Source organism: Buteo buteo, chromosome 23 (genome assembly GCF_964188355.1).
Source record: "Buteo buteo chromosome 23, bButBut1.hap1.1, whole genome shotgun sequence".
Classification (NCBI taxonomy): Eukaryota; Metazoa; Chordata; class Aves; order Accipitriformes; family Accipitridae; genus Buteo; species Buteo buteo.
Genome location: NC_134193.1, coordinates 6,833,249 through 6,860,081, shown reverse-complemented (window position 1 = coordinate 6,860,081; position 26,833 = coordinate 6,833,249). Strand labels below are relative to the sequence as shown.

The 26,833-nt window shown below is 54.1% G+C and overlaps 1 protein-coding gene across 6 annotated transcripts in view; it reads left to right on the top strand.

The window, feature by feature from the left end:
- Positions 1-22,914, top strand: part of TNNT2 (troponin T2, cardiac type) — a 31,640-nt gene extending 8,726 nt beyond the window's left edge. Inside the window, exons 1-18 of one of the 6 annotated variants that reach the window (XM_075055077.1) lie at positions 10,888-11,030; positions 13,423-13,470; positions 14,452-14,462; positions 14,586-14,603; positions 15,252-15,281; positions 16,047-16,103; positions 16,690-16,722; positions 17,249-17,284; positions 17,580-17,601; positions 18,586-18,646; positions 18,781-18,897; positions 19,276-19,353; positions 19,497-19,607; positions 20,009-20,118; positions 20,587-20,677; positions 21,222-21,262; positions 21,974-21,979; positions 22,620-22,914. In XM_075055077.1, the coding sequence (XP_074911178.1) occupies positions 13,433-13,470; positions 14,452-14,462; positions 14,586-14,603; positions 15,252-15,281; positions 16,047-16,103; positions 16,690-16,722; positions 17,249-17,284; positions 17,580-17,601; positions 18,586-18,646; positions 18,781-18,897; positions 19,276-19,353; positions 19,497-19,607; positions 20,009-20,118; positions 20,587-20,677; positions 21,222-21,262; positions 21,974-21,979; positions 22,620-22,668 (909 nt within the window). In that variant the 5' untranslated portion in view covers positions 10,888-11,030; positions 13,423-13,432 and the 3' untranslated portion in view covers positions 22,669-22,914. Of the gene's footprint in view, positions 1-2,272; positions 2,414-3,820; positions 4,326-4,748; positions 4,893-5,627; positions 5,678-6,554; positions 6,628-7,015; positions 7,148-7,544; positions 7,635-8,821; positions 8,900-9,268; positions 11,031-13,422; positions 13,482-14,451; positions 14,604-15,251; positions 15,282-16,046; positions 16,104-16,689; positions 16,723-17,248; positions 17,285-17,579; positions 17,602-18,585; positions 18,647-18,780; positions 18,898-19,275; positions 19,354-19,496; positions 19,608-20,008; positions 20,119-20,586; positions 20,678-21,221; positions 21,263-21,973; positions 21,980-22,619 lie in introns of those variants that run through there. The other 5 variants (XM_075055075.1, XM_075055076.1, XR_012654093.1 and 2 more) reach the window with 5 other exon arrangements.
- Positions 22,915-26,833: the final 3,919 nt, after the last annotated feature.

Sequence of the window (26,833 nt, the reverse complement as noted above, 5' to 3'; positions counted from 1 at the left end):
GACTCCGTTATGGATGGGACGGATCCAGAGGGCATCCCAGCCCCATCCAGTTCCACCTCCTCTGAGCCATGGACCTGCCCAAAGGCGAGCCCAGTGGGGTCCTGCACCCAGGTTATTTCACAACCCAGGAAGGCAGTTTCTCCTCTCTCATTAGATGAGACAGCATTCACTGAAACAGCACAAATGTCAGATATCTCAGCACTAATGATTAACAGGGCAGGAGAGGACAAGGCAGGGGGAGACTTGCCAATCTTTTTTTGTTCATCTCTTTGAGATTAAAAAAGGTAAAATGGTGAAAAATAAATCCCTCTTTGAAAAGAGGAGGGAAGGATTGGCAAAGCAAATCCATAGCTTAATGGGTAGATTTCTTAATTACAAATAACGAGAAACTGCATGTTGATAATGCCAGGTTATGTGCTGCCTCTGAAGGAGCCAAGCAAATGCAAGGCAGGAAAATCTCATTTTCATTTCAAAGGAGCTTGTGCATGCAAAAACAAAGAAGTAACTGGCTCTCGTGGATTTAAACCAGCGTTAGTGTTCCACGCTGTCACTGCTTGAGGGACAACAGTGCTTAGCAGAGGCACGTCCATACGCACGTGCTAACCTTGCCGGGTGGGAATGTGTATGTGCAATGATTGCTGCACCAGGATATCACACAGTGCTGTGCAAATAAAGCCATGCTGCCTTCCCAGTGCAGCTAAGCTGTGTACAAATATTTACAGGGTCAGGCCCATGGAGGCGAGCACAGCTGCAAGGAGCTGAATGTGGGGGTGTCCCCCAGCGGGGTGAGAGCCAGCTGGGGATGCTTGCGGGCTCCCTGGGGCAGGTCCCAGCCTTCTCCATCCCCATCTCTCCCAATGCCAAGCATGGCATCGGGGACCACCTGGAGCGCCCCAGCAATGGGTCCGATTGCTGCTGGGGTGTGAAGGCTGCTTGGGGGTCCAAGGGACGATGGGGATGGAGGCAGTGGGAGGGAAGAGCAGCACACCCTCTGGCATTGCCCTGTCCCCAAACAGGCACTGAGCTCTCAGCCAGGACCCGTCCCCCCTTTGCTCTCCGTTCTGCTCTGCTGACCCTTTCACGCTCCCCCGCCTCCCTTGACCAGGAAGAACAGAAGCCGCAAATAGTTGCAGGGGGTAATGTGGTTTAATTTATGACCCAGCTTTCATTACACAGTAACTCGTGAACCACGCTGCAAGTCACCATGTCCGCAACAGCGTTAGCGATACCACAGGCCTGGACCTGCTCTGACTTTCACATTCTTAAAAGTCAAATTCAAAGTAAACCCTGAGAATGGATGAAACTGGAGTGCCAGCTACAGAGCTGGGATGCTGCAATGGGATGGATCCTGTTCAGGGAGGGCTCTGCCCTGTCAGGCTCTTGGGGGTGGTGGGAGCTCCACTGGGAGCCTTGCATGTGTCTACAGCTGATTGAGGACTAGTGCTGTAGGTAAATGAACACTGTTGTGAGAAGCTCAATCCAGCCAATAAAAATATTTTCCAACACAGTTCATGCACTGGCAGAGAGGGTGGGCAGATTTTGCACAGAGAAAGGAAAGGAAAGCTGGTGTTTTCCAAAGAACTTTTTATTCAGCATGGCATTTTGTGCAAAATAAAATCTTTAAAGGTGACTCTTTAAAGATGATTACAAACCTTGCCTTTTTGGTACAATCTGTGATTATAAAGAATTCCCAGTCCCAGCCACATGCAGGGAGTAAGAGGAGCTCCTGCTGTCCCTGTTTCCAGGCAGACCTTGTCAGCAGTTGCCTTCAGCCTCTGATGCTTCTGCATCTGATGCTTTTTGCTTAATAAAAATTAAAATGCCATTGCCACAACTTACATTGGGGCTAAAATCTTCTGCCACTAGTGGCTACCCTTCCAGTTTATGTGGTTGAGATCTATGTGGTGGCTCTAAGGTCCTGGTCTTGCTGAGTTACAGGTTAAATATCCTTTCCCTGGAAGGTTTGCTTAATGTAGGGATTCCTTTTAAATGAGTGCTCCCTCCAGTAGAAGAAATTAGGAGTTGTAAAGTCAAGTGCTTGTGTTGGGAAATGCCTGCATCAGCTGGGTGGAGCGAGAGTGCTTTGTGACACCTGGCTCGTGTTGGCATCCCTCTCCTCCAGCCCTGTGCAGCAGCTGGGGAAGGCAACCTCCATCAGCCCCTTGGCCGTTGCCCAAGGGTATTTCAATCTCCTTTCTTGTCTGGCATCAGAGCTGCAAGCTCCCCATGCAGGACACAGCCTCACCATGTCCTTATGTTTCATCCCAAACAGCTTGGCCAGGCAGAGGACCCTTGAGGATGAAGAAGAGCAGCAAAGAGAGCGCCGGCGAAGGCACCGGAACATGCTGTCCTCCACATCGACAGATGAAGAACCTCCTAGCCCTGTGAAACACACCAGTCCAGCTTCCAGCAGGTGTGGGGTTCCTGCTAGCATCAGTCTTACTCATGATGCTGACGGCTCGCAGCTTGCTGCCTTGTTTTTCTCAACCCTGAGCCAAAGCTGGTGCAGTTGGTGGGATTCTTTTCTGGATGAGAGTGGGCTGAGCTGTGGGAAAAGCAGGGGTCCAATGGGCCTTTAGGCAGAAGGTTGGGCTTCACACGAGGAATACAAGAAGAGGGGTATATTTCTGGTGGGCTCAGTCATGGGCCTCAACATGTCCCACAGCACAGGGAGCTGGTGTGCCGGGGTGAGGGTTGGTGCTGAGGTTGAGATCAGGTGGGTGCTGGCCATGCCCCAGTGGCATCTTGAGCAGGTAAGAACAGACAGGCACCCATCTCTGCAGGACAGGTGAGCCAAGCATGCAGAGCCTGGCTGGTTGTCCTCCTCCTCCTCTGAACCTTGCAGTGACGTTGTATGACCTTTGCTGAAGTGGGGAGGTGACCCAAGGGCTTTCCAGTGGTGCTCCCAAAGGCCCTTGCTGCAGGGAGCTGAGATTTGGAGGTGCCCTGAGATCAGGCTGCCCCTACACAACCTGACCCACTCTCTAAATTGATCCTGGAAATGTCCAATATTTAGATGGTTTTTGTCCACAGTGAGACTCATGCTCTAGAAGTGTTTCTCTCTGTGTTTCAGACAGGGTGGAGTTAGGATGCTTGGGTACGATATGGGTTGAATTGGGGCTGGATATAACTAATGTGAACAAGCTAGACAGGACAAGTCCCCCTTCCCTGGTGCTAGCACAGGCTGGCCATACGGTGAATGCAATTCAGAAGGAGGGCAAATATGCCATCTCCTTCCCAAGTCCTGGCAACTGTGTAGATACAGTCTGCATGGCCCTGGACAAATGTCCTATCTGCCCCTTCCCAAATCTGGTTCCTGTGTTTGCCTGTGGGAATGAGGGGAAATGACTGTTTTGCAGAATGTATTGGGACTGTGGTTGAACCCTGCCATAGCAGATTGACTTACAACCAACACTTTAAACTTAACGATAGTGGTATTTTTTCCTGGTCCAGTGAAGAGACACAGACACTTGTCCCATCCAGCAGCAGAACCAGCACGCTGCTCTGAGCCCACAGCTCCTTGGCACAGCACTTCGTGGATGCTGATGTCCTGGGATGAGGCTGCAGAAATGCTTAATCTCTGCTACGAAAAGGAAAAAAAGACTTTTAATCCAAACTTGTCCTCAGAGAGCCTAGCTGGGGTGATGGGGATGAGTGTGGCTGCAAGGCCTGTTTTGCAGGGATGCCTCCAGGATGTTGGTGGGATTTTTACATTCCCCCCCAGAGCCTTTCACCTGGGTTAACCTTACCTTCAGCACAAAAGCCAGTCCTCTGGCCGCAGGGTGCTGAGGTTTGCCCTCCATTTTGTCTCTGTCTCTAGACCTCAATCCCTGGTGAAGCCAGTGTCTCCGGAGGATGAGGAAGAGCATAAGCTCTCAGAGGTGCTGAAGACGCAAGAAGGGAGATGGACAAAGTCCCTGATGACTGTCTCCGAAAAGCTGAGGCAGGAGAAGGAGCAGCAGGAGCCAGGGGTGGGACCGAGCTGTGCAGAGGCAGGGACACAGCTGCACGTTGGGCAGGAGAGCATCAAGGCTGGAGAGCGGGGTCAGGATGCGGCCAAGGGCAGAGGGGACTTGCCAGGAGACCAGCACCCAGAGCCAGCCTCGGAGACGAAGGTGGTGATGAGGGGACGGCTCCAGGACAAAGAGAGGCAAGGTGTGGGGACTCCTCAAGGAGAGCAGAGGAAGGAGGTGGGGGAGCTGCAGCAGCAGGCATCGCTGGAGCTGGGGCGCTGCCGGCTCCGCGAAGTGAAGATCCTTACCAGACAGGGAAGCCGCAGCACAGAGAAGACAGCCTTGGTGGTGACCTCATCTCTGGACCAGCAGGTGAGCAGGAATGGACAGGGCACCAGCCCTTGGGGTGTGAGGTCCTGGGTGCTGGGAGGACAACAGAGGGAGAGAGAGCTCCAAAGTACCAGGAGGGAAATGGGACCCGTGGGCTTTTGGGGAAGGTTTTTCCGAGACCTGCAAACCATGTGGTGGTGGACAAGGTCCCACCACCTCCTTTCCCTCCCTTGCATGTACTATTCTGATCACCTTCTCCAGCAAGCCCCTACTGATTGCCATCACGGTTTCACTGAAGAGGCGTTTGGGGCTTTGCGTATCCAAGTGAGACAGCCAAGGTTTGGAGGGTTTTGATCTCAAACTCCTGCCTCCAAACCAGTTCCCACCCTGGCTGCTCTGCTCCCTGCACTTCAGCCTTCTCTGCAGACTCTGCAGGGATGCATCAGACGTCTGCTTTTTCCTCAGCAACCATCCAGGAATCCCTCAAAGCAGGTAATACAGCTGTCTCCCACCCAAGATGAACCTGCAGAAAAGTCAGATACTTCTCCAACTCATGTCACCTACAGCAGCTCCATCAGACGAACCAGCCCAAGAACTGTTTCCTTTCGGGTAAGAGCTAAAGCAAGTGGGAGAAAGAGTCCCATATAGGCAGTGGAGGATGGGGGGAAGGAAGGGTTGCTTTGGTCTCCAGGTTACGTAGGCAGAGTCTGCTCCCAAAAGTGCATTCAAAATCCAGCCTTGATCTGCGCATTTCAATTCTGCTTTAGTCTTTCCTCCATTTTCCTTCTCTGTGTCTGACCGAAGGCCTGTGATGATGAACATGCCCATGTTCGTATGCTTTGTGCTGGCATGGAAACTTGTTGGAAGTGATGAGAAAACGGAGCTCATTGTCCTCAGATTTTCCAAAGAGTCACAGGACTGACCATCCACCCTCCGGCTCTTCTAGTCTTCTCTGAGAGCACAGGATAAAAATAAAACCCATCCTCTTTCTTGTCCCTTGTTACATCCCTCAGAATATCTTCAATTCTAGCTCCTGCAAAAGATCTCTGGAATAAAGTGCTTGGAGAGGCTGGGAAAACCAAGAGCTGTTGAGATCCTCCCTGCTGCGAATCAGGGCTGACTGGCTAGGCCTAATTGACTTTCATGGTGCTTTATTGGGAATAAAACTGTTAGCACTACAAAGTGTCTTTAGTCTGGAGAGCTTTGAGATATGAGATAAGCTCTGGTGTGGGTGGAAATGGAGCTTGCTTGAAAATGGGGGAGATGAGTCTGAGACAGTTTCTCCCATGATTATCTTTGATAACCAAAGATGGCTCCAGTATTTCCTCTCCTTGTGTCTTCCAGGTCATCTCAAGAAAGCAGAAAGAAGAAAGCCAAAGCCCTCTCACAAGGAGGTCAGCACCTCTCTTCACATTACTTTGGTCTTGCTGGGCAGGAATTGTCATCCTTTGTTTTCCGAGGGAGGAGGAGGAGGAGGAGGTGATGGGACCTGGTACCAGCTAGTGAGTGCCCTGGCACAGGTCTGCTGAACATTGGTCCCCAGGGTGCCTGACTGACCGGGCAGTGATGCTTAGCAGAGGACAGGACAATGTCCAACATATAGCTTCCATCTGTACAAGATCCCCCCAGCTAGCCCCTGCTGTCTCTTGGTTGATGCAGTTTCTCATTGTCGCATGTGTCTGCACAGGATTGGTTAAGTGTTAAGTGGTGCAGCACCACAACAGGGTCCCATCCTTGGAGATACCAAAACCCACTACATGGGTCCATAAGGAACCTGATCTGGCTTTGGTGGCCAGATCAAGTGATCCTCCACATCTCCATGGCAAGGTTGGGACAGGTGGCTTAAAAACTCTTGAGGAACCAAGGGCTCAGGTCTGAATGCAGGGAGTCAATAGGCTGCCCTCTCCCACATCTGAATGCAGGGCAGAGGAGTGGGGCTTTACAGGCACCTAGGCTTGCTCCTAGGCATACTATAGGCAAACTCATACTGATATCGGTGAAGATGCAGTTCAGACCTGGCAGTGGTGAAGGTAGGGTAAACTGAGAAGCTCAGAGCTATTTTTCAGTGTACAGTGTGGCCCTAGTAAGATGGTGAGACCCAGAGATCTCAATCACCAGCAGGGAATGAGCTGCCTTGGTTCACTTGGCAGACGGATGCAGGAGGAGTGCCTGGGTTGGACAGGGTCTTCTCCCGCCAAGTGAAGTCCTCTAGGACCATGGGCTGAGTCCCAGGAGATCCCGAGTATTCAACCCTCCCTTTTTCTTCATCAGTGCAAGTCTGAGGATCCCAGGTAGCAGCACCACCATTGGGGAGAAGCTGGAAAAGTACACCTCAGCTGTGCAGGTACCGAAAACCCTTGGCAGAGCTGGACTGGCATGGGAGGCATGTGTGGGGAGAAGGAGAGGGGTGGCCTGGAGCTGAGTGGGGAAGGGAGAAAGAGACTGAGCTGCACTGAACAACCAATGCTAATGGGGTTGAAGAAGATGGTCCCAGGCAGAAAAAGGGGTTGGTCTCAGGGTTTTAGGAGCAGGGAGGGGTTATCCCTTGAAGATGGTCATGGGGATGCTGGACAGTCCTGCTGGGGGGAGCAGCGGGGCAAGCCCATGAGCTGGTGATAGGCAGGGAAGGAGCAGACCCCAATGGGCTCAGGATGCAGGCCAGAAGCAGGACTTTGCTTTTTACTGCTTGTGGTGCAGCATGGCCCCTGCTGATGGCCCCTCTCTCCTCCCAGCGCTCGGAGGTGGTGAAATCGTCTCTGTCTGTTCAGAAAAGCCTCTTGCTGTCCTCGGAGGGGGTGGCCAGCAAGCGCAACTTCTTCGAGGCGAGCGCTCCCAGCAAGGCTGAGCCGCTTGCTGTCAGGAAGGTAAGGGCAGGAGCTGGCCCGAGAGAGGACCTTCCAGTAGGGTCCTGTGCTTGGGCAGCCACCAACTTTTTGGACGAATCTTCCCCTCTTTGGATATCAACACACAGCACAGCAGGCTGCTGCCTGGATGCAGTTTGGTGGGAGTTTGGTGCTTGCTGAGCAGTGCCAGGCAAGGCTGGGCTTGGGCACTGGCTGCCACCAAAACTGTGCTCTGGTGGTGTGTGGGTTAGTGCCAATGTGCTGGTATCTCAGGAGCTGGGAAAGAGCCACGGTGTAGGTTGGTATCTGCCTGTTGCGGGTTTGCTCAGTCTACCCATGCCCTGGGGACTCTCCTGGGTTACATTTGTGCAGTGGGAGAGCTGGTGCTGTAATGCTGGTGTCCCTCTCTGTGCCACAGGACAACCTGAAGATCCCGGGATCAGTGACATCCCGCATTAATCTGTGGATCAGCCGAGCTCAGGAGCCTGCCAAAGAGGAAAAGAGCAAGGTACTGGCTTGCGCCAAGACCTCGGGGTAGAGCCTTGAGACCAGGCAGCCTGGTGAGACATGTCCCTGCATCTGGGGTGGTGGGGCTTGAAGGGTTGATGAACCCTTGGCTGAACCCATTAAAGGGTTTGAGAGGAGTTTAGCCAGGGTCAGAGATTTGGGTGCTGCAGGGCCACCACGGTGAGTCATCAGGGCTCTACTTGTTGCTGTGCCCTGATTCTGAACCCAAAGTGCCCGAAGCAGCTGATCCCAGCCCTTGGTGGGGTGAGGAGGGAGCAGGCATCAGCTGGGTGCATGTCCCAAGGGACATGCAGGAGGACCTGCCCTGCCCCCAGTGAGAGAGATCACCCCAACATGATCCCATCTCTACCATTGTCTGGAGGACTAGCTCTGTCCTGGAGGCCACTGGGAGATGAGCTGTATGCTCAGTCCTTCAGCACTGGGCTCTGTGGGACTTCGAGACCTGTGTGTGCACTGAGAGGTCCTGCTGCATGTGGGGTCCAGAGTGTTCTGCAACCCTCAGTGTATCCAAGCCCCCAAAAGTAGGGTGTCTTGTAGCTGTGGGTGCAAAGTGCCCAGGTAAGGGGACTCAGAGGTCATCACTTTGTCACCGTGATTGCTCCAGGGGCATGTATGTAAGGGAGATGTACAAGAGACCCTTTGGCCTCACGGTAGTTTACTGTACTTGGAAAGGGGAGGTTCAGCAGGTCCTGGGGAGGTATCACTGTTTACAGCAATGAGGTGTTTTTCCACTGCTCTTAGCAGAGTCTCCTGCAGCCGCCTGGGTACAGGACCAGGAGGGGCAGCTCCAGCCCAGCCCTGCAGGCTGGGCAGGCAAGCCCAGGCACCCCCAGTGCTGAGCTGCAGAGATTAGCACTGCCCAAACATGTCTGTACCGGGAGGGTGTGCTGGCTCTGTCTGCCAGGAAAAGGTTTGCTCCTGGGGTCACTCTTGGGTAAAGCTTGCAGCTCCTTTATCAGTTTTCCCTATAATGATGCCTGCTGCCATCCATCTCTGTGGGCTGGAGCTGCACTTGGTTTTGAGGGTCTACCAGGTGCAGGATCTCAAAGCTGGCTGGTTTTACCTAGAGCATGTATGCTTCAAGGTTTCATTCAAGTCAGACCAAGGCAACACTGCACATGATGCATGGGGAAAACCTTGTGCCACTTATGACTCTCCTGTTTGCAGGACATCAGGAAAATAAACAGTCTGCCAAACCGTGATGTCTGGGTAAAGCAGCCTGGAGACAACCCTGGAGACACCAAGGTAGACATGGAACTGCTTTGAAAATTAGTGCATTCTCTGAGCTAGAGTCAGAGTTGGGACCTGCCCACCGGTGCATCACCCACAGGGCAGGTGTGAGAGAACTAGGCTATGGAGGGGGAGAGGGGTTGTGTGGGACATCCAGGACCCCATGACTTAGGGGGGTCAGAGGGAGGGGACAACTGGAGACAGCTGTAAGGGTGAGAAGAGGTCTCGTCTGGAAGAGGAAGGGAAGTGGCATGTGGTGGGATTTAGGGGATGCCTGCATGCCCCATCCTCTGTTTGGGACAAGTATGGTCCTGGTTAAAGTAGCTGCCTTGGGGGCTTTGCATCCTCAGGCCCAGCCTCACCGTTTCTCACTTTCTTTTCCAGTTGTAATAATATCAGTTGTAATAATATCAGATGATCTGGGAAAAACTGTTTTGCTCTGAAGATCAAAGCCTAGCCCTACCCAACCGTCCAGCAGTCCACTGCCATGAGAGTCTCCCACGCCACGTGTAGGTGCACCCCAGGTTGCCGGGGTCTTCTGCTTGTGGGATGGGAATGAAGAAGGCTGGAAGATTATCCCTGCGCCCCCAGTCCTCACTCACTGCCTGCCTGGGAGCGCCCAGGCCTGGAGACTCCTTGCAAGTGCTGAAGGCAGGATCTTGCCTTGTTTCCCCAAAGTATTTTGGTGTTTTGCTTCTAATCTCTGGCTGTGCCCCACAACCGCTTGCAAAGAGGATCAACCTATACATCTCCTTGGCAGCTGGATCATGTCAGTGGGGCAAGAAGCTGCCTGGCCAAGGGAGTTTCAGCTGCATGTCCATGGACCTTGTCCATTCCTGCTGCTTGGCTCATGTGGGGTGAGGTGGGGCAGGCAGATGTCACCCCCCCCCCCCCCCGGGCTGTCACTGCTGGAGGGACCCAACCAAAGGCAAATGGTGTTTGCAAAGTCACACGGGTGCCAGTGCAGCTTGGAGATGCTTTATGGAAGGAGGGTGGACCTGATGGCCCTGGTGCTTCCCACCAGCACAGAGCTAAGCCAGAGCCAGAGCCTTGGCCTTTTCCACCTTGCCCTTACTGTTCCCTGCCCTCTACAAGCAGTGACCCCTTTCACTTAGTGATACAGGAGGGGTGGGCTGGCCACAACCCTATTTTTGGTCTTGTATGGAGCTAAGCACCCTGTGCTGGGCCCTTTCTGCAAACCCCATTTCCCTCTCACCCTTCTTCCTGAGCCCTTTGCCCATGGCTGCACAGCCCCCTGGTCCTGCACTCCCTGGGCTGCTGAGCTCACCCAGCAGGGAAGAGGAGTGCTCTCTTGAGGCCAGCTTTCAGGTGCCATGGGCAGCCCATAAAATGATGCTCAAATCCTTGTGCCAGAGCCATTCAATGGGCTCGGGCTGTGCCTTGAGCAGCTATTGCGGTGTCCAAATTTGGTGTGGGGCTCTACTGCTGCCCCTGGATCTGATCTTGCTTGCTGGGCTTTGGAAAGGACTTTGTTTTCTCTGTGCCATTTTTTTTCTAATAAAAGTTGCTCTTTCTAAGACACTCCCGGTCACCTGCTCCTGGGCTGGGACTGGGAACAGTTTGCTTCCCTTCTTCTGGCAGGAGGAAAAAAGGCAAAAACCCGAGACAAATGTGTCTGGGGGTGTGTGTGTGCGTGGTAAAAGCAGCCTGAGCCTCTTCCCTTCTCATTACAGCATCTTGGACCTGGTGCAGCGGCTGAGCAAGCCCGGGTCAGGGGCTGTGATGGAGGGTCCAGTCCTCCATTCACGGCAGCGCTGCCTTATCAGCGTCCCTGGCCCTAGAAAGTGACAGCTGGCTGGCTTGTGTCAGCCCCTTGGGCACTCGTGTATCTCAGTCCAGAGGGTTTAAAATAGCAAATCTCTGAGGCCACACAATAGCTTGGGCTTATATGGGCTCCTGGGGGGGAAGGGGGAGCGGCAGAGGGGGCCAGGGCTGCGGCTGCCAAAATAGCAGCTCACAAGTGTTGCATTCCTCGCTGGGCGCCGGGCGCATTCTTCCCGGCGCTGCCCGCCCCGGGGTGGGTGCTGGAGCCCCCTTAAAGCCTCCTGCCCACAAAGAGCATTTCCCAGACGTCCACCAGCTTCCCCTCAGCTCCCTGGGATCTCACCGGTGTCCTGCGGCAGAGGTAAGGCTGGGGCGGCGGGACGCCCACTCGTGGTGTAGGATGCTCAGGGGAAGGGCAGTTGTTAAAGACCCAGAAGTGATTTGGCTCAGGGTTAATGGGCCTCCCCAGCCGCTTGCACTGGGATGTATTTTTGCCATGAAGGCATTCCCACGGATAAAGCATCAGGAGCCTCTCCAGGGGGTTGTATTTGCAGCTTGCCCAATGCCTTTTGAACTACCCTGATGTGTGCCAAGGTGGCTGAGAAGGATTTTGGCTGCCCTGGTTCCGGGCGAATCTCATAGATCCTGTTCCTTGTGTCTCTGGAGGGGACAGGAGGGATGCAATGCCTGTGGGAGAGTCAGGCCAGCCTGGTCCTGGCTCACCGGCAGCCCACAGGGTGGGTTAGAGGTGGGATGCTCCTGTGCATGGTCTGGCCCTGCCAAGCAGGAAGGGAGCAGTGACATGACTCTGGGAAATGAGAGCTCCGTGTCTGGGTAGCCTGGAGGAAAGCAGAGACTGCGAACTGTGGAGGATTAACTCAGCCCCAGAATTGTGACCCGCCAGGGAGATTTTAAGGAGTGGGAGCGATATCTGGAGTGTTTTATCCACAGCAAATTATGGTAGATTTTTTTCAGTCAATAATATGTGCAAAGTTTCCTCTTTAACTCTGTAATATGTCTGCTGGGTTCTCCTAATTCTTTCAAAACAAGATTTCAAAGCTTTAATGGAAAGGTTTATCTGTTTCTGTGCAGAGGATGGGTAAGTATTTCCTAGAGCCTCTTTCTGATGTAACGTTAGTTTTTCTAGTGTACCCCCTTAACAGTGCTGGGTTTGTTGCTGTTCCTCAGCAAATGCTCTGTGGGATCTAGTGATGTATGAGAGAGGAGGTGAAAGGAAATGTAGAAATAAGCTTCCACAAATGCATGTTTGCACTGTTGTGGCCAGGAGGGAGTCTCTGCTCTTGTGTTGTGAAAGGACCACATGAAGTCTTGGGTGCTCAGAGGCCACATAAACGATTTAGCCAAACTCTGGGGGTAGCAGGACCATGCCAAGCTGGGGGGAAAAGTGGGGCCAGGAATTGATGTTCGATGGGGAACGGAGATTGAGGGGATGGTACTGGAGGGTTGTGCTTAGGGCCAAGCCCCAGATGCATCAGAGGCAAGGGAACGATGATGGCAGAAGCAGGTGGTGAACCCAAGGCAGACAGGGCTGAGTTCTGACTTCATTTGTCTCCAAAAAGCACCTTCTGAGTCATTGCTCAGAAGTGAGATTTGACAACCTCCCGGAGCCACAGGTATGCAGAGGCACCCTTCCTGTAATGTGTCTTTCCCATGCTTGTGGATTCCAGTCCTGGATTCAGCATCTTGAATAAGCGATCCTGAAGCCTGTCCTACCCATCCAGGGTAATAAATACTCAACAGATGTAGCCAGGACCAGTTGTTCCCAGACACCCAGCAGGAGAAGTGAAGCGGCGCTGCTCTGGGAACAGGTGGTTTAGCACATGGAAGTTATTTCTAGAGCTGCCTTGCGTTGTCCTGCTGCATCTCAGCTTTGCTGAGGTCTGGCACGAATGCGAGCGGTGGACAGGCTGTGCAGGGACTTGGGCTGATGCTCAGGGCTGCTCTGGGATGCCCAGGGCTGGGGCTGATCATGGGCCTTGTCTGTGCAGACCTTGCGGTGGAGCATTGGGTGGAAGCTAAATGAGGTGGGATGATGAGTAAAGTCCTGGCCATGGCTGGGAGGGAGACGGGTGAGCTGGGAAGATGAGCATGGCCGTTTCTGCAGAGTTATTAGCCCTATTGCTAAACCAGGCTGTGAATTATTCCTTTTAGCTAACCTCAGTCTCAGGGCCAGGACACGCTCCTGCTGAGCCCAGATCACCACTTTCCAGAGGACACTCTGCACTTGGAGGGCTGGGCTGGGAGGTCTTACCGAGATCTAGTTCTGTGGCTTGTGCAGGACTGTAAACCTGAGATAACAGGATGTCCCTGCAAGTTCCTATAACCCAACCGAGCTAAGAATAGTCAGGAAGCAAAACAAGCTGAACATTATAACTGGGTTATTTTCCCATGCCCTGAGCAAACAGAGCACCCTGAGATGGCTGCGGCGAGGGGAGCTGTGTGTCCTGGACATGGCTCCTGACAGCAGTTATCAGTGTTGCATGAGGCTGTGTCTAATCTCCTGCCTCCTATTTGGGACAAGCTGTGATCCTGGGACGGGAGGGGAAGAGGGAGCCTTATCTCTGTTGAGATAATGCTGTCACAGCCTGACTGGGGACAGCTTGAAGCTCCAAGCACTTTGGAGAGACACAGCATCTCTGTGCCCACATCTCAGGTGCTGGAGGACAAGCTGTGCTTGTCCTTATCTCAGCTACTAACCCTCACTTTTTCCAATCTGCCTTGAATTCTGCTAGATAACCAGGCATGTCGGACTCCGAAGAGGTTGTCGAAGAATATGAGCAGTAAGTGGTGTGTTTTTAAACACCCTTTCTTTCTCCTTATTCCTGCCTTCCCGCAGGGTTGCAGCGTTGCTTAGGGGTGCTGTTTGGAGGGCACCGGCTCTCGTCATTACCCCAGCACCTGGCATGAAAGGGCCTTGGGATTCCCCCACCGTGTGCCCATCTGCACCACTGCTGTGATAGTGCTGAGACCCCCAGCAATGGGGAGTTTTGGGAGTGGTGTCAGCACATACATGGCAAGGGACAGTCCCTGCATTAGAATTGCTGCAGTCCAAATCAGTGAGACAGATAGGTTTGGGAAAAGCTGAAGTCATCAGTCTGCTGCTGCTGGGGTCTTACCACCACATCCAGAGCATCACTCCTCAAGGCCCAAATTTGAGGGCAACTTTTGCTGGTGAGGGCTGCTGGACCATGAGGTGCACCCCAGAGAGAAGGGGCTCAATATCCAAGCTATGTTGTCATAGGCACCAGTCCAAACACAGCTCCTACTTATCCACCAGCAGAAGATGTAGACCTGAATCCTTCTCTTATGTTTAAATGCCATGACAGGCTCCCATGTCTCGGCAATCAGTCTGAACCCCTGTGCCCAGTGTCCCCTGGACACACCTGAGGACAGACTGTGAATCTCCCCCAAGGTCAGGAATGGGGCAAAGGTGGGATGTGAGGTGCTCGTTTCGAGGATTACAGGCCATGGTCACTCAATATTCTCAAGCTGCAGAGCAGTGTTGTGCTCTGACCACTGTTGAACTGTCAGCTGAGCACTTCAGCTCCTGCAGCCTGCAGGGTGATCTGGGTCTTGTCCCATCCCCACTGCTACCTTACAGCATGCCACACAGCAGCCTGTCCAGCAGTCATTGCCCATTCCTACAAAAAAGGCAAGCCAGCCTTGAGGAAATTTGAAATTCCTCTTTGGCCCCACTGATGGACATACATGACCCATTGCAGCAGATCACTGTAACTGCAAATTTGTGTTGTGCTTTGCAGGGAGCAGGAAGGTAAGAGGACGTGGATCATCTGCGGCTGCCCTGAGGCTGAAGCTAAGAAATGATCAGAGCAGCTTCAATAACCTGCGTCTTTTTCCCTTCCCTCTCTCCTGTCTGCATGTGTGCTCTGTGAAGAGGAGTACGTGGAAGAAGGTAGGTGTTTCACTGGCAGTTGCAAGGACCAAGAAACAAATACTGTTGGTTCAGTGTTTTGTTTGGGTGGGTTGTGGTGGTAAGCTCCTTGACTGCAATGGGGAAATCATGACCAGGAAAGGCAGATGAGATCATGTTCTAGATTACTCCATCTGAAATATCAGTACGATCAAATCCAGCCTGAATTTTCTTGGGATCTGTTTTGTCAGAGTGATCTCTTGACTCAAAACTGGGGTGGAAATACTGGACTTGGACGTTGGCAGAGATGTGAGCCCAATAACTCAACAAGACCTGGAGCCTCAGCTGAATGTATATTAATGTTGCTCAAGCACAAACCTCCAACTGCCTCAGTCCGATGAAGAAGCAAACCCCATGGTGCATGCAGCTGCTCTGTGACACAGCTGGGCTGTGTATTTGGGGCTGGGTTTGGCAGCTGGGTTTTGCTGAGCCTCTTGCTGCTTCAGGACACTGCCAGGCAGCCTGGGCTGCTGCACAGCAAAACATCCTGAATGATAAAAGTGAAGAGAGGCACAAGGGGGAAACCACTGCAGTGCTAGAGTCATCTCGTGCACACCATAGCTACACCCCACAGCTTTATGGCGTCCAGCTAACCTCTGCACTTATTCCTTTCCCTCCTCCCTGGCTCAGAAGAGGAAGAATGGATAGAGGAAGAAGACGGTAGTTATTGCACCTTTCTTTATTTCGTCTCTCCACTGCTGCTGTGAATATGTCGTGGGTTGGTGTGTCTTTTGCCTCTCCCTGGTTGGGAAATGGTTTTCTTTCATTCTTCCACTTCTCTCTCTTGCTTCTTGCACTCCCCCTTTCCTGCCCTGCTGTGCTGTGCATATCTGCTCCTGTGTCTGTGGCTTCTCTCTTACATCTATCAACCAAATGCACTCGTGGTTTGCTATCTTCTTTTTCTTTCCTTCTCTCTTGCTGTGGGACCACAAGTCTTCCCAGGACCTGTGGGCCCCAGCATCGCTCTGACTCCAGTGGAGGACTCTTGTGGGGTTACTGCTCCCTCCAGTGGAAAAATGCTCCAACAGTGTCATAAATAAGATTGTGAAGGTGCCATAGGCACGTTCTCTAATGCCAGCCAGTCTTGTTCTTTGCTGGCTAGAGGAGAGCAATAGAAATCACCCACCCCCATCCTGAGGTATAAGAGCATGACAGCATGAGAGGGAATGAGGGAAAAAACAGGAGGTGGCTATAAATCCTTTAATTTTACTTTTTTTGCCCTGCCCAAGCACAGAGAGCAGCCCTTGGGTAAAGGTTAGAGTGAAACCCTTTGCTTTCTGAGCCGCTGCTTCTTTTCCCTGCAGCTATGTCTCCCCCGAGTCTCTCTCTCAGCCAGCTCCGTGCTGTGGTTGTCCTGACACCGGGATCTGTAGGGAGCCAGCGGGAGCGGCTGCTGTCGGACTCATGCTGCCCGTTATTCCACAGGTCAGGAAGAACAGGTAGAGGAAGCAGAAGAGGAGACCGAAGAAACCAAGGCAGAAGGTGCGTGGTGGCTTTGCCAGCGAGCTCCTGTGGCTTGGCTGGAGCTGTGCTCCGCTTCAGCGGGGTGGCAAGCAGGGTGGCCTGGGATGACCCAGCATGGCCTGTGACAACAGGCCAGTAGCACAGAGGGGCAGCTGTCCCCCGTATCTGTGGTTTCCAGTAAGGAGGTGTCAAAACTGAGACCTTCTTTCCTGATCTACTGAGTGCCTTGGCGCTGCAAGCATGAGGATAATGGTGTCTTCTGCTTGTTGCTGATCAAAGAGTTTGTGTCCAGCACTCCAAAATAATGCCAAAACCGAGTTAAGCCTGTTCCACCAAGATGTCCCTGTAGCCTTAGAGGGGGGATTTCCAGAGCTGAGGTCATGCTCTGATGTGTCTTACCATCCAAAGAGCACTGGACTTCATGAGACCTCTTTGGAGCAGCTGGCATTGCCTGATATGTGTCCCCGTGCTGTCATGGCTGGTGGGGCAGGCTCAGATACCAGCTGTGCTCCCCAAGTTAGGGTGCTGGGACCCCTCTGTGCTGGAGGGATGTGGTTGCCCTCACCCACAAATACTCATATTCTTCCCGTTGCTTTTGAAACAGAACAAGAAGATGAAACGCAAGCACCAGGAGAAGGTAAAGCAGGAGTGGAGGAGAGACAGTTTTGGCCATTTCAGTCCTGTTCCCTGTCCCCCAAGACACTGGGCCCTTGTTATCGTGGTTTTGGTGTTGTATTCATTTGCTGCTGAAGAGAAAGAATCTGCGGTAAATGGTGCAGAGCTGCCCTGGCCCCGTCCTCCACCAGGGCTGTGTTAGCAGGAGGCCTACAGGAGGGATGACTTTGTGCTGCCTAGCTAAGAAATTCACCCAAAGTACAGAAGGAGAGGGTAGTACTACTGCTTTCCCAGCCTGAGCTCTTGCAAAGCTTGTCTAGGTTTCTCCTGGAGAGGACCTGCGCATCTCCTGGTCTGTCTGTGAGTGAGGGATGTCCGTGAGGCGGCTGCTCGCTCCCCATTCATCCTGGAGGGATGGAGCTGGGTTTTGCAGGGGGGATAAGCATGGGGCAGAGGGGAACAGCTTGGCTGAACCATCCCACGGTGTCCATGGGCAGGGTGCACAGCAGGTCTGGCCTCTGGGAGCCAAAGCATCATGTTTTCCACAGGTGGAGAGGGGGACCGAGAGCAGGAGCCTGGGGAAGGTGAAGTATCCATCCTTGTTCCTTTCTAGGGTGGGAGGGACTGCCTCTTCATCTGTGTAAGGATGTACCAAATGCCTTTCTGCTCAGCCAGGAGCATCAACGTGTGTCTTGGGTTTTGGCATACAGATGGACACCTCACTGCATGCCTCTTTGCTGGTAGATGATCCACAGTGCAGTCTGTGCTTCTGGGAGAGAGGGGTAGCTCAGTTCAGTATTGTGGGGTTTGTGTCAAGGTGTGGAAGCAAATGCCTCTGTGACACTAACGTTTTTCTCTCCTGCTCCTGGGGACCCGCAGGTGAATCGAAGCCAAAGCCCAAGTAAGTGTCGGTGCATTTTCTTTGGTGCAAGGTCTGAACTAGGAGCTGTGCCAGGGCAGAAGGTCTGTGTGATGGGCTTAGCACCACGATCCATAAAGGGCATGGGACAGTGAAGCCTCAAGCATGAAAGCTGGGTGGGGACTGGGACATGGAAAGAAAAAGGGAGAGAAACAGGCAGATAAACAAAGAATACGAAGAAGATCCTGAGAATGAGGTCTTGAAGCATTTTGTGTGCTCCTTGAAGGAGGCCCAGCTGCCCTGTGGCCCTGCAGCTGGAAAAAATCTGTGCGCACCCCAGCCTGGGGTACATGGTCCATGGCACAGCCAGGGTCTTGCTTCTCCAATATGCTCCTGGCCATGGTTGGCATGAAGCAGGCATTTGCATGAATGCCAGCATCCCTGGGACAGGAGCACCTGCCTGAAGGAGCGGGGCCGTGAACCATTGCCAGGAACCTGTGGGTCCTTATGGACCCCAGGATGCTGCAGTCTGGGAGGCAGATCTGTCCTCAGCCACGATCTCTTCATTCCTTTGTGTCTTTATGTGCCCGTACTGAGCATCTCCTGCCCTCCCTCAAGCCCACAGAGGATGAGAGGATGGTTTCCAGCTCCCTGTGTCAGGTCACACTGGAGCACGCAGTTCTTCTGTGCTCTTTTGGGTGAGCAGTGGGGTGGCTGCCAACCACAAGGTGCCTGGCAAAGGGTCATGGCCAAGTTGCCTGCGGCTTGCAGAGTTATTCCAGACATGCGGGTGCCTTGGAGTGCTTCCCGGGAATGCCAGAGTTCTTCCTCTGAGGCTGTCCAGCTGGCAACCTCCAGCAAGCAGCATTACACTTCCCTGTCCTCAAAATGTGCTCACTCTGTATCCCTGGGGACTGTGAGGCTCAGAGAGAAAGGCTGGGTAGATCAGTGTATGGATGAAAGGCACTGTCCTGTCCCAGGTATCTGCTGCAGGCTCACCATCCTCCTGCTTACCTTCGATTGCAGGGTCTTCATGCCAAACCTGGTGCCTCCCAAAATCCCAGATGGCGAGCGACTGGATTTTGACGTAAGTAGTGCAGTCAACATCAAGCCCTGGGAGCTGATCCCCTCACGTCGCTCCTCCACTGTGCCCAGCAGCTCTGCAGCTCCTGGAGGGCTTCACTCACGTGAGTTTCTATCCAGTGTTTCTATCCGGTGCAGGACATCCACCGCAAGCGCATGGAGAAGGACCTGAATGAACTGCAGGCCCTCATTGAAGCCCACTTTGAAAGCAGGAAAAAGGAGGAAGAGGAGCTCATGTCCCTCAAGGACAGGATTGTATGCCTACAGCCTTCCCCCTCTATTGCTATTGCCACCATCTCCCCTGTGGGCACACAGGCGCGATCATTTCCCCACAGTCCTGACAGCAAGATCTGAGATATCCCATGTCCCTGCAAGACAGAGCCTGAGATTTGAGCCAGATTTTGTACCCCCAGTGCCCGGGAAGCCCCTGGTCTGGCTGCTGCGATGCTGCGGTGCCTAATGGAGATGCATCTTCCCCCATGGTCACTGGTCCACATGCTCCCTTGGGAGGTGTGGGAGCAGCAGATCTGCCCTTGGGGCTCTCAGGGCTTTTGGGGTGAGGGATGTGTCCCTAGGGACAAAGAAGATGCAGTTTCCCTGGGGTGTCCAAGCCAACGTCCTCTCCTTCTGCAGGAACAGCGGCGAGCAGAGAGGGCAGAGCAGCAGCGGATTCGCAGTGAGAGGGAGAAGGAGCGCCAAGCCCGCATGGCCGTGAGTCTCCCTCCAGGGATGGGGGGGCTTGGACCGGTCTTGGGTAGCACAAGCCTGGCCATGGAGCACATGGGAGCATGAACTGTGTGTTGCATGCAAGTCGGTCCATGAGGTCTCTGTCCGTCTGCTTCTGACCCTGGCAGGAAGAAAGAGCTCGCAAAGAGGAAGAGGAGGCACGGAAGAAGGCTGAGGAGGAAGCGCGGAAGAAGAAAGCTTTCTCCAACATGCTGCATTTTGGAGGCTACATGCAGAAGGTGTGATCCTGCCCTGGGTGGTTACGGTGAAGCCACTGGTGCTCCTAGGAAGGGCTCAACCATGGGTTAGCCTCACAGCACTGTGCATGTTCTCAGTGTTGGTAGACTGTGGTTTCTACAAGCAGAAGAAGACAGGCCACTGTTGTTGGGTCACAGCAGCGGTCAGAGGGCCAAAGTTGAGTTGAGAGCTCTGCTTTGCAGATGCTGGCCAGGGTGGGTCCAGCCACACCTCAGGGACAGGGATGGGGGGGGTCTTGTCCACTATTGCCAAAATTTCCTTGAGTACTTCATGTGCTTCTGGAGTCCCAAAAGCTGAGGATGTTGGGGGCAGAACTGGGGATAAGGGTAGAGCAAAGGCTGGGCAGATTTCCTTCCCTCCAATGGACTGATGGTTTCCTCAGTCAGAGAAAAAGGGTGGGAAGAAGCAAACAGAGCGGGAAAAGAAGAAGAAGATCCTCAGTGAACGGCGGAAGCCCCTGAACATCGACCACCTCAATGAAGACAAGCTGAGGTGAGCATGGGCTGCAGGAGGGATGTCCAGGACAGGCGCTCTGCTTTGGGTCCCACCTCCTGGAGCAGGATCCTGGGCCGGTGCAGGCTGCCTGGGGCTTGCAGCGCAGACAAGAGGGTGATGGCACAGCTGGGAGACGGGCTGTGACACCCCACCGGGGACATGGGGTCTGTTGCTCTGCAGGGCCACCACTGCCAGGCTGCTGCTGACAGGCTGGCCATCAGAGGGAGCCACGCTCACATGCGTGGGACATGCATGTCCCCATATGTCCCGACCTCACCCATGACTGGTCCACTCGTGGACTGGCATCACCGCCAGGCAAACACATCCCCCTCTGGGCATGGAGCCTGCAGAGACTCGTCCTGGGGGAGCAGGCGAGATGGTGCCATCACTGCCCTGTCCCCTGCAGTGAGCTCCCTGTGGTACTCATCCCTTTTCTGCACCGACACCAGCCGGCTCTTCCCACAGGGACAAGGCCAAGGAGCTATGGCAAACCATTCGTGATCTGGAGGCTGAGAAATTTGATCTGCAGGAAAAGTTCAAGCGGCAGAAATATGAGGTGAGCCGCAAGGTCTTCCATAAGCTTGCTCAGCCTCTGTGTGCCTGGCTGCTCCTTCTGCTCCCAATGTGGGAGATGAGATGGGTTGTCTGACTGATGGTGGTGTCACAGGAAAGCTGACCACACCAGAAAAGGACTGTGCCCCACCTTCTGCATGGGGTGACAAACACCCAAGAGGCTCTGCAACACTGAAAGCAAAGCCACATCTGCCTCCCTTTTGGAGATAAGCCAGGATCAAACCAACCCTCCCAGTGGTTGCCAGCCACCCTGGCAAGGCTGAGCACACAGCTATGAAATGCTGGACGATGTGACAGCTGGTGAAAGGGGCTGTGTGGTGGTCCTGTGGCCTCCCAGCTCCTGGGGATGTGTGCTTTGCACTGTGACAGGCTTCCCACTGTGCTGCACATCATGGCCCTGTGCTACACCCCATGCAAGAACCACTGGGGAAGAGAGAGCAGTGATGCATCTTTGCCCAGACCCTCGTCTCTGGCTGGGCGTGGGGCATCTTGCCAGGCCTCACCAGCTGCCTGTGTTTCTCTTGCAGATCAATGTCCTCCGAAACCGCGTTAGTGACCACCAGAAAGTGTAAGTCCTCAGGCAGGCTGAGCATCCTTTCTTGATGCTTCCTGCCCTTCCAGCTCCCTGCTCCTCTGGCCCCAATTCCCTCCCTGTGTATCTCCTGGCTTTCTTGCACCCTCGCAGAGCCACCTCCTGTCCTTCCCACTCGTGCCTCTGGTCCCACTGGTACCCAGTGTTCATGGACCTGCAGGTCTGGCCCAGGGACCTCGGTCCATGCTGCTCTACTCCTATTGAGAGACCCCCATTGCTTCCCACCTCCACCAGCTTCCCCCTGGCCCAAAGATCCCAGCTGGGGATGGACCCCGGCTAGACCCCACCTCTGCACGTAGAGCCTTGGGTCTTGTGGGGTCCTGCCAGCCTCCAGCTGCCCCCATCCCTGTAGTGGCTGTACCCAGTATCTCAGGGAAGGTGCTGGAGATCCCAGCTCATGTAGGAGGGGAAATCCCACAGGCTGTGGGAGCTCTGCAGCCCCGCAAGGTCAGGGGAGCCTGTTCCTGTGCCCATGTTCCACAGGACTGGGGGACCCTTTGTAGGAGGGTGGAGGTGGGTGTTTACCCCCCACCCTCAGGAGCACCATGCTGCTCTTGCATCCCCATCCCGCCCTGCCATCTCACATGAGAGGTGCTCAGCCTGCCCCATGTGTCAGGTAGCAGCATCTCCTGCCCACTTACACCAAATCTCTCTTCATTTCTGCCCCAACACGGCCTGTTACTGCAGCAAAGGGTGAGTACAGGTGTTCCCTGAGTGCTGTGTGTCTCCCACTGCATGGATACTGCATGGACGCTGGGGCTGACATCAGGCTAGCAGTAGGGTTGAGGGAGGAGGCAATGCCAAGGATTGGCAGCCAAAGCTGTGCTGGTGACTCTCATGATGACATACCAGAAACGCCCTTCACTGTCCACCCGAGCCTCCTCCTCCTCTCTACTGACCCATGCCCAGAGCAGTGCCTGTTCCCCTGATGTTCGTTAAGGAAAGCGATGTGGTGGGTCCCGGCTAACAGCTTCACAGCTTTGGGTTCTTGAAAGAAGGATCCTGCAGCCATTGTTATCCCTTTGCAACCAGAGATCCAACTATTCTTCTCTGAAGGATCCTTGGGAGGGAGAAGCATGAGAAGGGAATTGGGCATCCTTGGAAACACCTGACAAAATGCATGAACTTGTTCCCATAGAGTCCCAAAACACATAGACTGACTCAGGACCCAAGGTTTTACCTGGGACCACTGAAGACCACCTTACCCACAGGGCAGTGAGCATCAACCGGAGATGGCTTGGTCCTCTTTGCAGGACTGCTGATAGCACCCACCTTGTCCCTCTTACATGGTCACTAATGCCTTTTTGCATGTGCTTTTCTGCTTCCCTTCCAGGTCAAAGGCTGCCCGTGGGAAGACCATGGTGGGCGGCCGGTGGAAATAGATGACTCAGAAGGCAAAGGAGGCTCAGCCACGGAGAGGTATATTGCCTTTTGGTTGACCAGCTGGCTTCCCCACATCGTGGAGCCTGCACCATGCGCCCACTCTCCCTCCCACTGCACAGAGCTTGCAAAGACATTGCTGCAGGCACAGTTCTGTCTGGGTGGGCAGATGCTTCGCGTGGTGCCGTTTCTCATCTCCATGCCCCCAGTTAATGTTGTGTCTGTAAATAAAGAGAACGGTGAGGGGGTGCAGGTGTTGTCTCCATCCTGAAGCTCTGAGCCCAGAGGAAACAGGCACAGGAGAGTCTCAGCAGAGCTCGACTGAGCAAGTGCAGTTGCACACCTGCTTCTTGGGGCGTATGAGGATGCAGCAACCATCCAGGACCTCCCGAATAACATGTCCCCTTGCCTCACAGCATCTCACACCTGCAGTCCTTGGGAAGTTTTGTAACAGACCTCAGTGGTCTGACCTGCTTTTCCTGCTGAAGTTTGGGGCAATCCTAGTAGTGGCCACTTTAGTTCTTGCTTTTGCTGTACTAGAGCCCCCCTTCGCTCCTCTCTGTGTCAGGGTTGGCCTTGTGGGAGAGTATGGATAGGGCCACTGCTTCCAAGCCTCTTATTCCATGAATTAGTCACAAACCCTTCTTCCAGGCCATTTTTATTCCTATTTGCACCTCTTCCTAAAGGGCCAAGGCCAAATGTGTTTGCCTCCTCTGTGTGTTTCTGACAGCATGCAACGAAGACTTGAGATGAGTCAGTGTGGAGAGACCATTTATCTGTCCTTTCAGGGGTACAGATCTCTTTCACCTAGCTGTAGGCATCGCTGTAGCATGCTCCCACATGCAATGCCCATGGGGGCACATCAGTTGCATAATCCCGAGTGTTGCTGGTGCATGGATCTGGACTGTCAGCCAGCAGAAGACACTAGGCTTGCATGACCATTTCCTGGGGCAAGCTGTCCCATGCTGCTGTTGAACAGCATCCATAAGGCATTTCCCAGAGCAGTAGGGAAAGGATGGATGCACAGGATGGTGGATCTTCAAAGGCTTCTTGTCCCTTGGCAAGACATTTTGTCTCCCCTCTTGCTGGGGTGGTCTGTCCTCTCCATCACAGACCCAGTGATGTGGGGGCATCCTGCAGGTTTCTCCCTTGTGCTGCCTGTTGGATGACCACTTATTTTGCTCACATCAACACATGCCATCAGGTTTTGGGGAGCAAGGCTCTGGGAAGCCTCAGCTTCAGTGAGGCAGCAAGTGGAGGGCAACCAGCCCCCTACCACCTGCCTCCTCAAAAACAAGGTGTGGAAGGACGAAGGTGATCCCTTATTGGGGTAAAAGGGGAGACCTGGGGAGGGTGGCAGTGCTGGGACTTGAAATACCTGGAGGGTAGCTGAGTGAAGGTCTGGCAAGTGACATTTCCACCCTGCCTGATGCATGGCCCCGGGAGAGAGGAGCGCTCGGGGCAGAAAGGTACGTCTGGCTTGGAAAAAAATATCCCCTTTTCCCAGGCTCTGAAGGTCCACCCTCAAAACCTTTCTGGCAGGCAAAGGCAGGGCCCTGCCAGTGCCAGTGCCTGGTGCCACAGAGAGGCACTGCAGCCGCTCTGCCCGTCCCTGCGGGGCTGGCAGCGCCCAGGGTGGGGGTACAGAGGCACTCCCTGCTTCCCACAGCACTGCCTGTCTCGGCAGCGCGCTGGCCCCCTGCCAGCCTGGTTCCCTGCGCGCCGGGGCCGAAACCTGCGCGCACCCTCCCCGCCCAGCACCTCCCTCCCTGCGCCCGGTGCTCGGTGGCACAGCTGTGCCAGAACAGCTGAGTCGGCACCCAGCCCTGCCACCGACCCTCCCCTGTTCCCACTCCCACTGGTGTCTGTGGCTTTCCACTGTGAGTGGGTTGCTGCCATGCTCAGGCATGGTAGAGTGTGGTGCAGGACGCAGAAATCCTCTGGGACATGGCAGAGCACTCTGGGATCTTCTCCAGGGTCTTACAGGGTGCTGGCATCGTCCCAAGTGTTGCATGGGCTGCGTGATGATTGCAATGGCGCAGTATGTTGTGCCAAGGTTTGCTGGAGGGCAGTGCAGGGTGCTGTATGCTGGTAAGCAGCTCCGATGTGCAGGCATGCTGTCCCCATTCTGCCATGTATAGCACATGTTCTGCAAGTGGATGAGTCTCAGGTTAGGGGAGTGGGTCAGGGACAGGCCATGCTGCTGTGCACTGCAGAGTGAGGGACTCCTGGCAGCAGCTTTCGGAGGGTTGTGCAGGGTGCTAAAAACTTCGCAGTGCTGTGTCATTGTGGAGATTTGCAGTGTACTAGTGTCCTAAAGCACTGCTATGCGGTCTCAATGTCCCCATGGGCAGCAGAACCTCTGGATGCCAGATCAAAGCACCAGTGTCCTCTGGAGCTTGGTATGAGGGGTAGAAGCTCTGCCCTTCCCTAGCAGGGCATCTTCCCAGGAGCTATGAAGTGTAGCTTCCTCTAGCATGTTGCAGAGGAACAGCACCTTCTGCCATAGCATGCAAACTTCCTCCATGCTGTGGTGCTTTGAGGAGCATTCTCTTGTGTAGCACCACTCTGGAGCACAGCACACGAAAACAGTGTCTGCTCCAGCACAGTTATGGTGTCTCAGCCAAAGCACCAGACAGGGATCAGGTTGTGTCCCACACAGTCTGTGCAGTGCAGGATGACAGGGTCCTTTTGGCTCCTCTATGGAGATGCTGGCAGGTGCTGCAGTGAAACGTGCATGCTGATGGGTGCAATGCAGGGCTCGTTCTACAGCACAGTGTGGCACAGGAGGCCTCTGCCCTCCCCAGAGTGATGGCAACGTGCTGGACAGAGTTCAAAGCTCCAGAGGCTGCTGCCAGCCCAGGGTACAAAGCTGCCTCCTCTGGTGTTCACTGTGGGTGTCCCAGCACTACTGCATGAGACCAGACTGCAGCACACCTGTGCCCAGGTCTCACAAGCATGTGCACCTTGTGGTCTGGTGATGCAGCCTCATGCCAGGGTCCTCCCCAGGGTACCACCATCCCCATGCAGTGGAATGGATGCAAAATAGGATGCATTTGTTACCGAGAAGGTGCTGGTAAAATAGTGAGCTCATGTTTTGGACTGTGGTTGTGCTAAACCAGAGCTATGTGTAAGGCAGCCTCATGCTCTCCTCTGCCTACTCAAGACCCAAGACCACTCCCAGAGGCAAAGCCACGGTGAAATACAGATATTGTAGAGGCTGGTCTTGCCACTTCAGCTGCAAATAGCCTGCTCATGTCTTTGATCAGGTCACGTTAGCCAAACATGCTCTGGACAGCACAGGAGATTCTGGGATTGCTGTCCTGGGGCCACCTGGCCAATGCATGTCCCAAGGAGCCAGGGTCATGCATGTGCCCATGCTACCAGCATTATGGTCCATGATGTAGCTGCAGTGGTCCACAAGGACCTGTGGGACAACAGAGAGGCAGCTCTTGAAGCTGAAATGCTGTCAGGGCCCAGTGTACCTCACCAGAGGGGAATGTGGAGCCTCTTGATGGCCCCATCAGCTGGGGGACATGATGCAGGATCCCCTCACTCCCACCTTGGAGATGTTGGAGCGTTGATTCCCCCATCAGGCACAACACTAATTTGGGGTGGCCCCATAGGTTATTGAGTGTGAGCAAGAGCAGCGTGTGGAGGAGAGCGGAGTGGGTATCAGGGTGTGTGTCAGGAGGACAGAGCCTGCCCAAGGCACTGCACAAGCACAGGCTGCTCTGCCTCTCCTGCTTTGCTCCCTGGGGGAGCCAGTGTCCACGGTCCCAGGTGCAGGACAGGGGACTTGAGTCCTCTGAGGCTGGAGAGGGGATGCCAGCACCGGCAGGATAACACACACACCAAGTCCCGTGCTAGCAGTGGATCCTGGCTGGCACACAGAGTCCCCACTGCCCAGGCACAGCCCACCATGGGGTACATTTTTCAAGTGACACCCAGGGTGTTCAAGGGCAGCACAGCTCTGTAGAGCACGGGGTAGGTGGTCTTGGATGCCATTGCTACGGGAAGTAGCCATTGCCCGTCCTTTGGAGCGTGGTGTGGGGTTCACCATTTTCACCATCCATGAACCTTAGACTCAGGTACAGGGTGACCACATTGCACTGATCCATGGTGCCACTGCCCCCAGGTGAAGTGCTGGGGTGCCCAGCCTTGAGT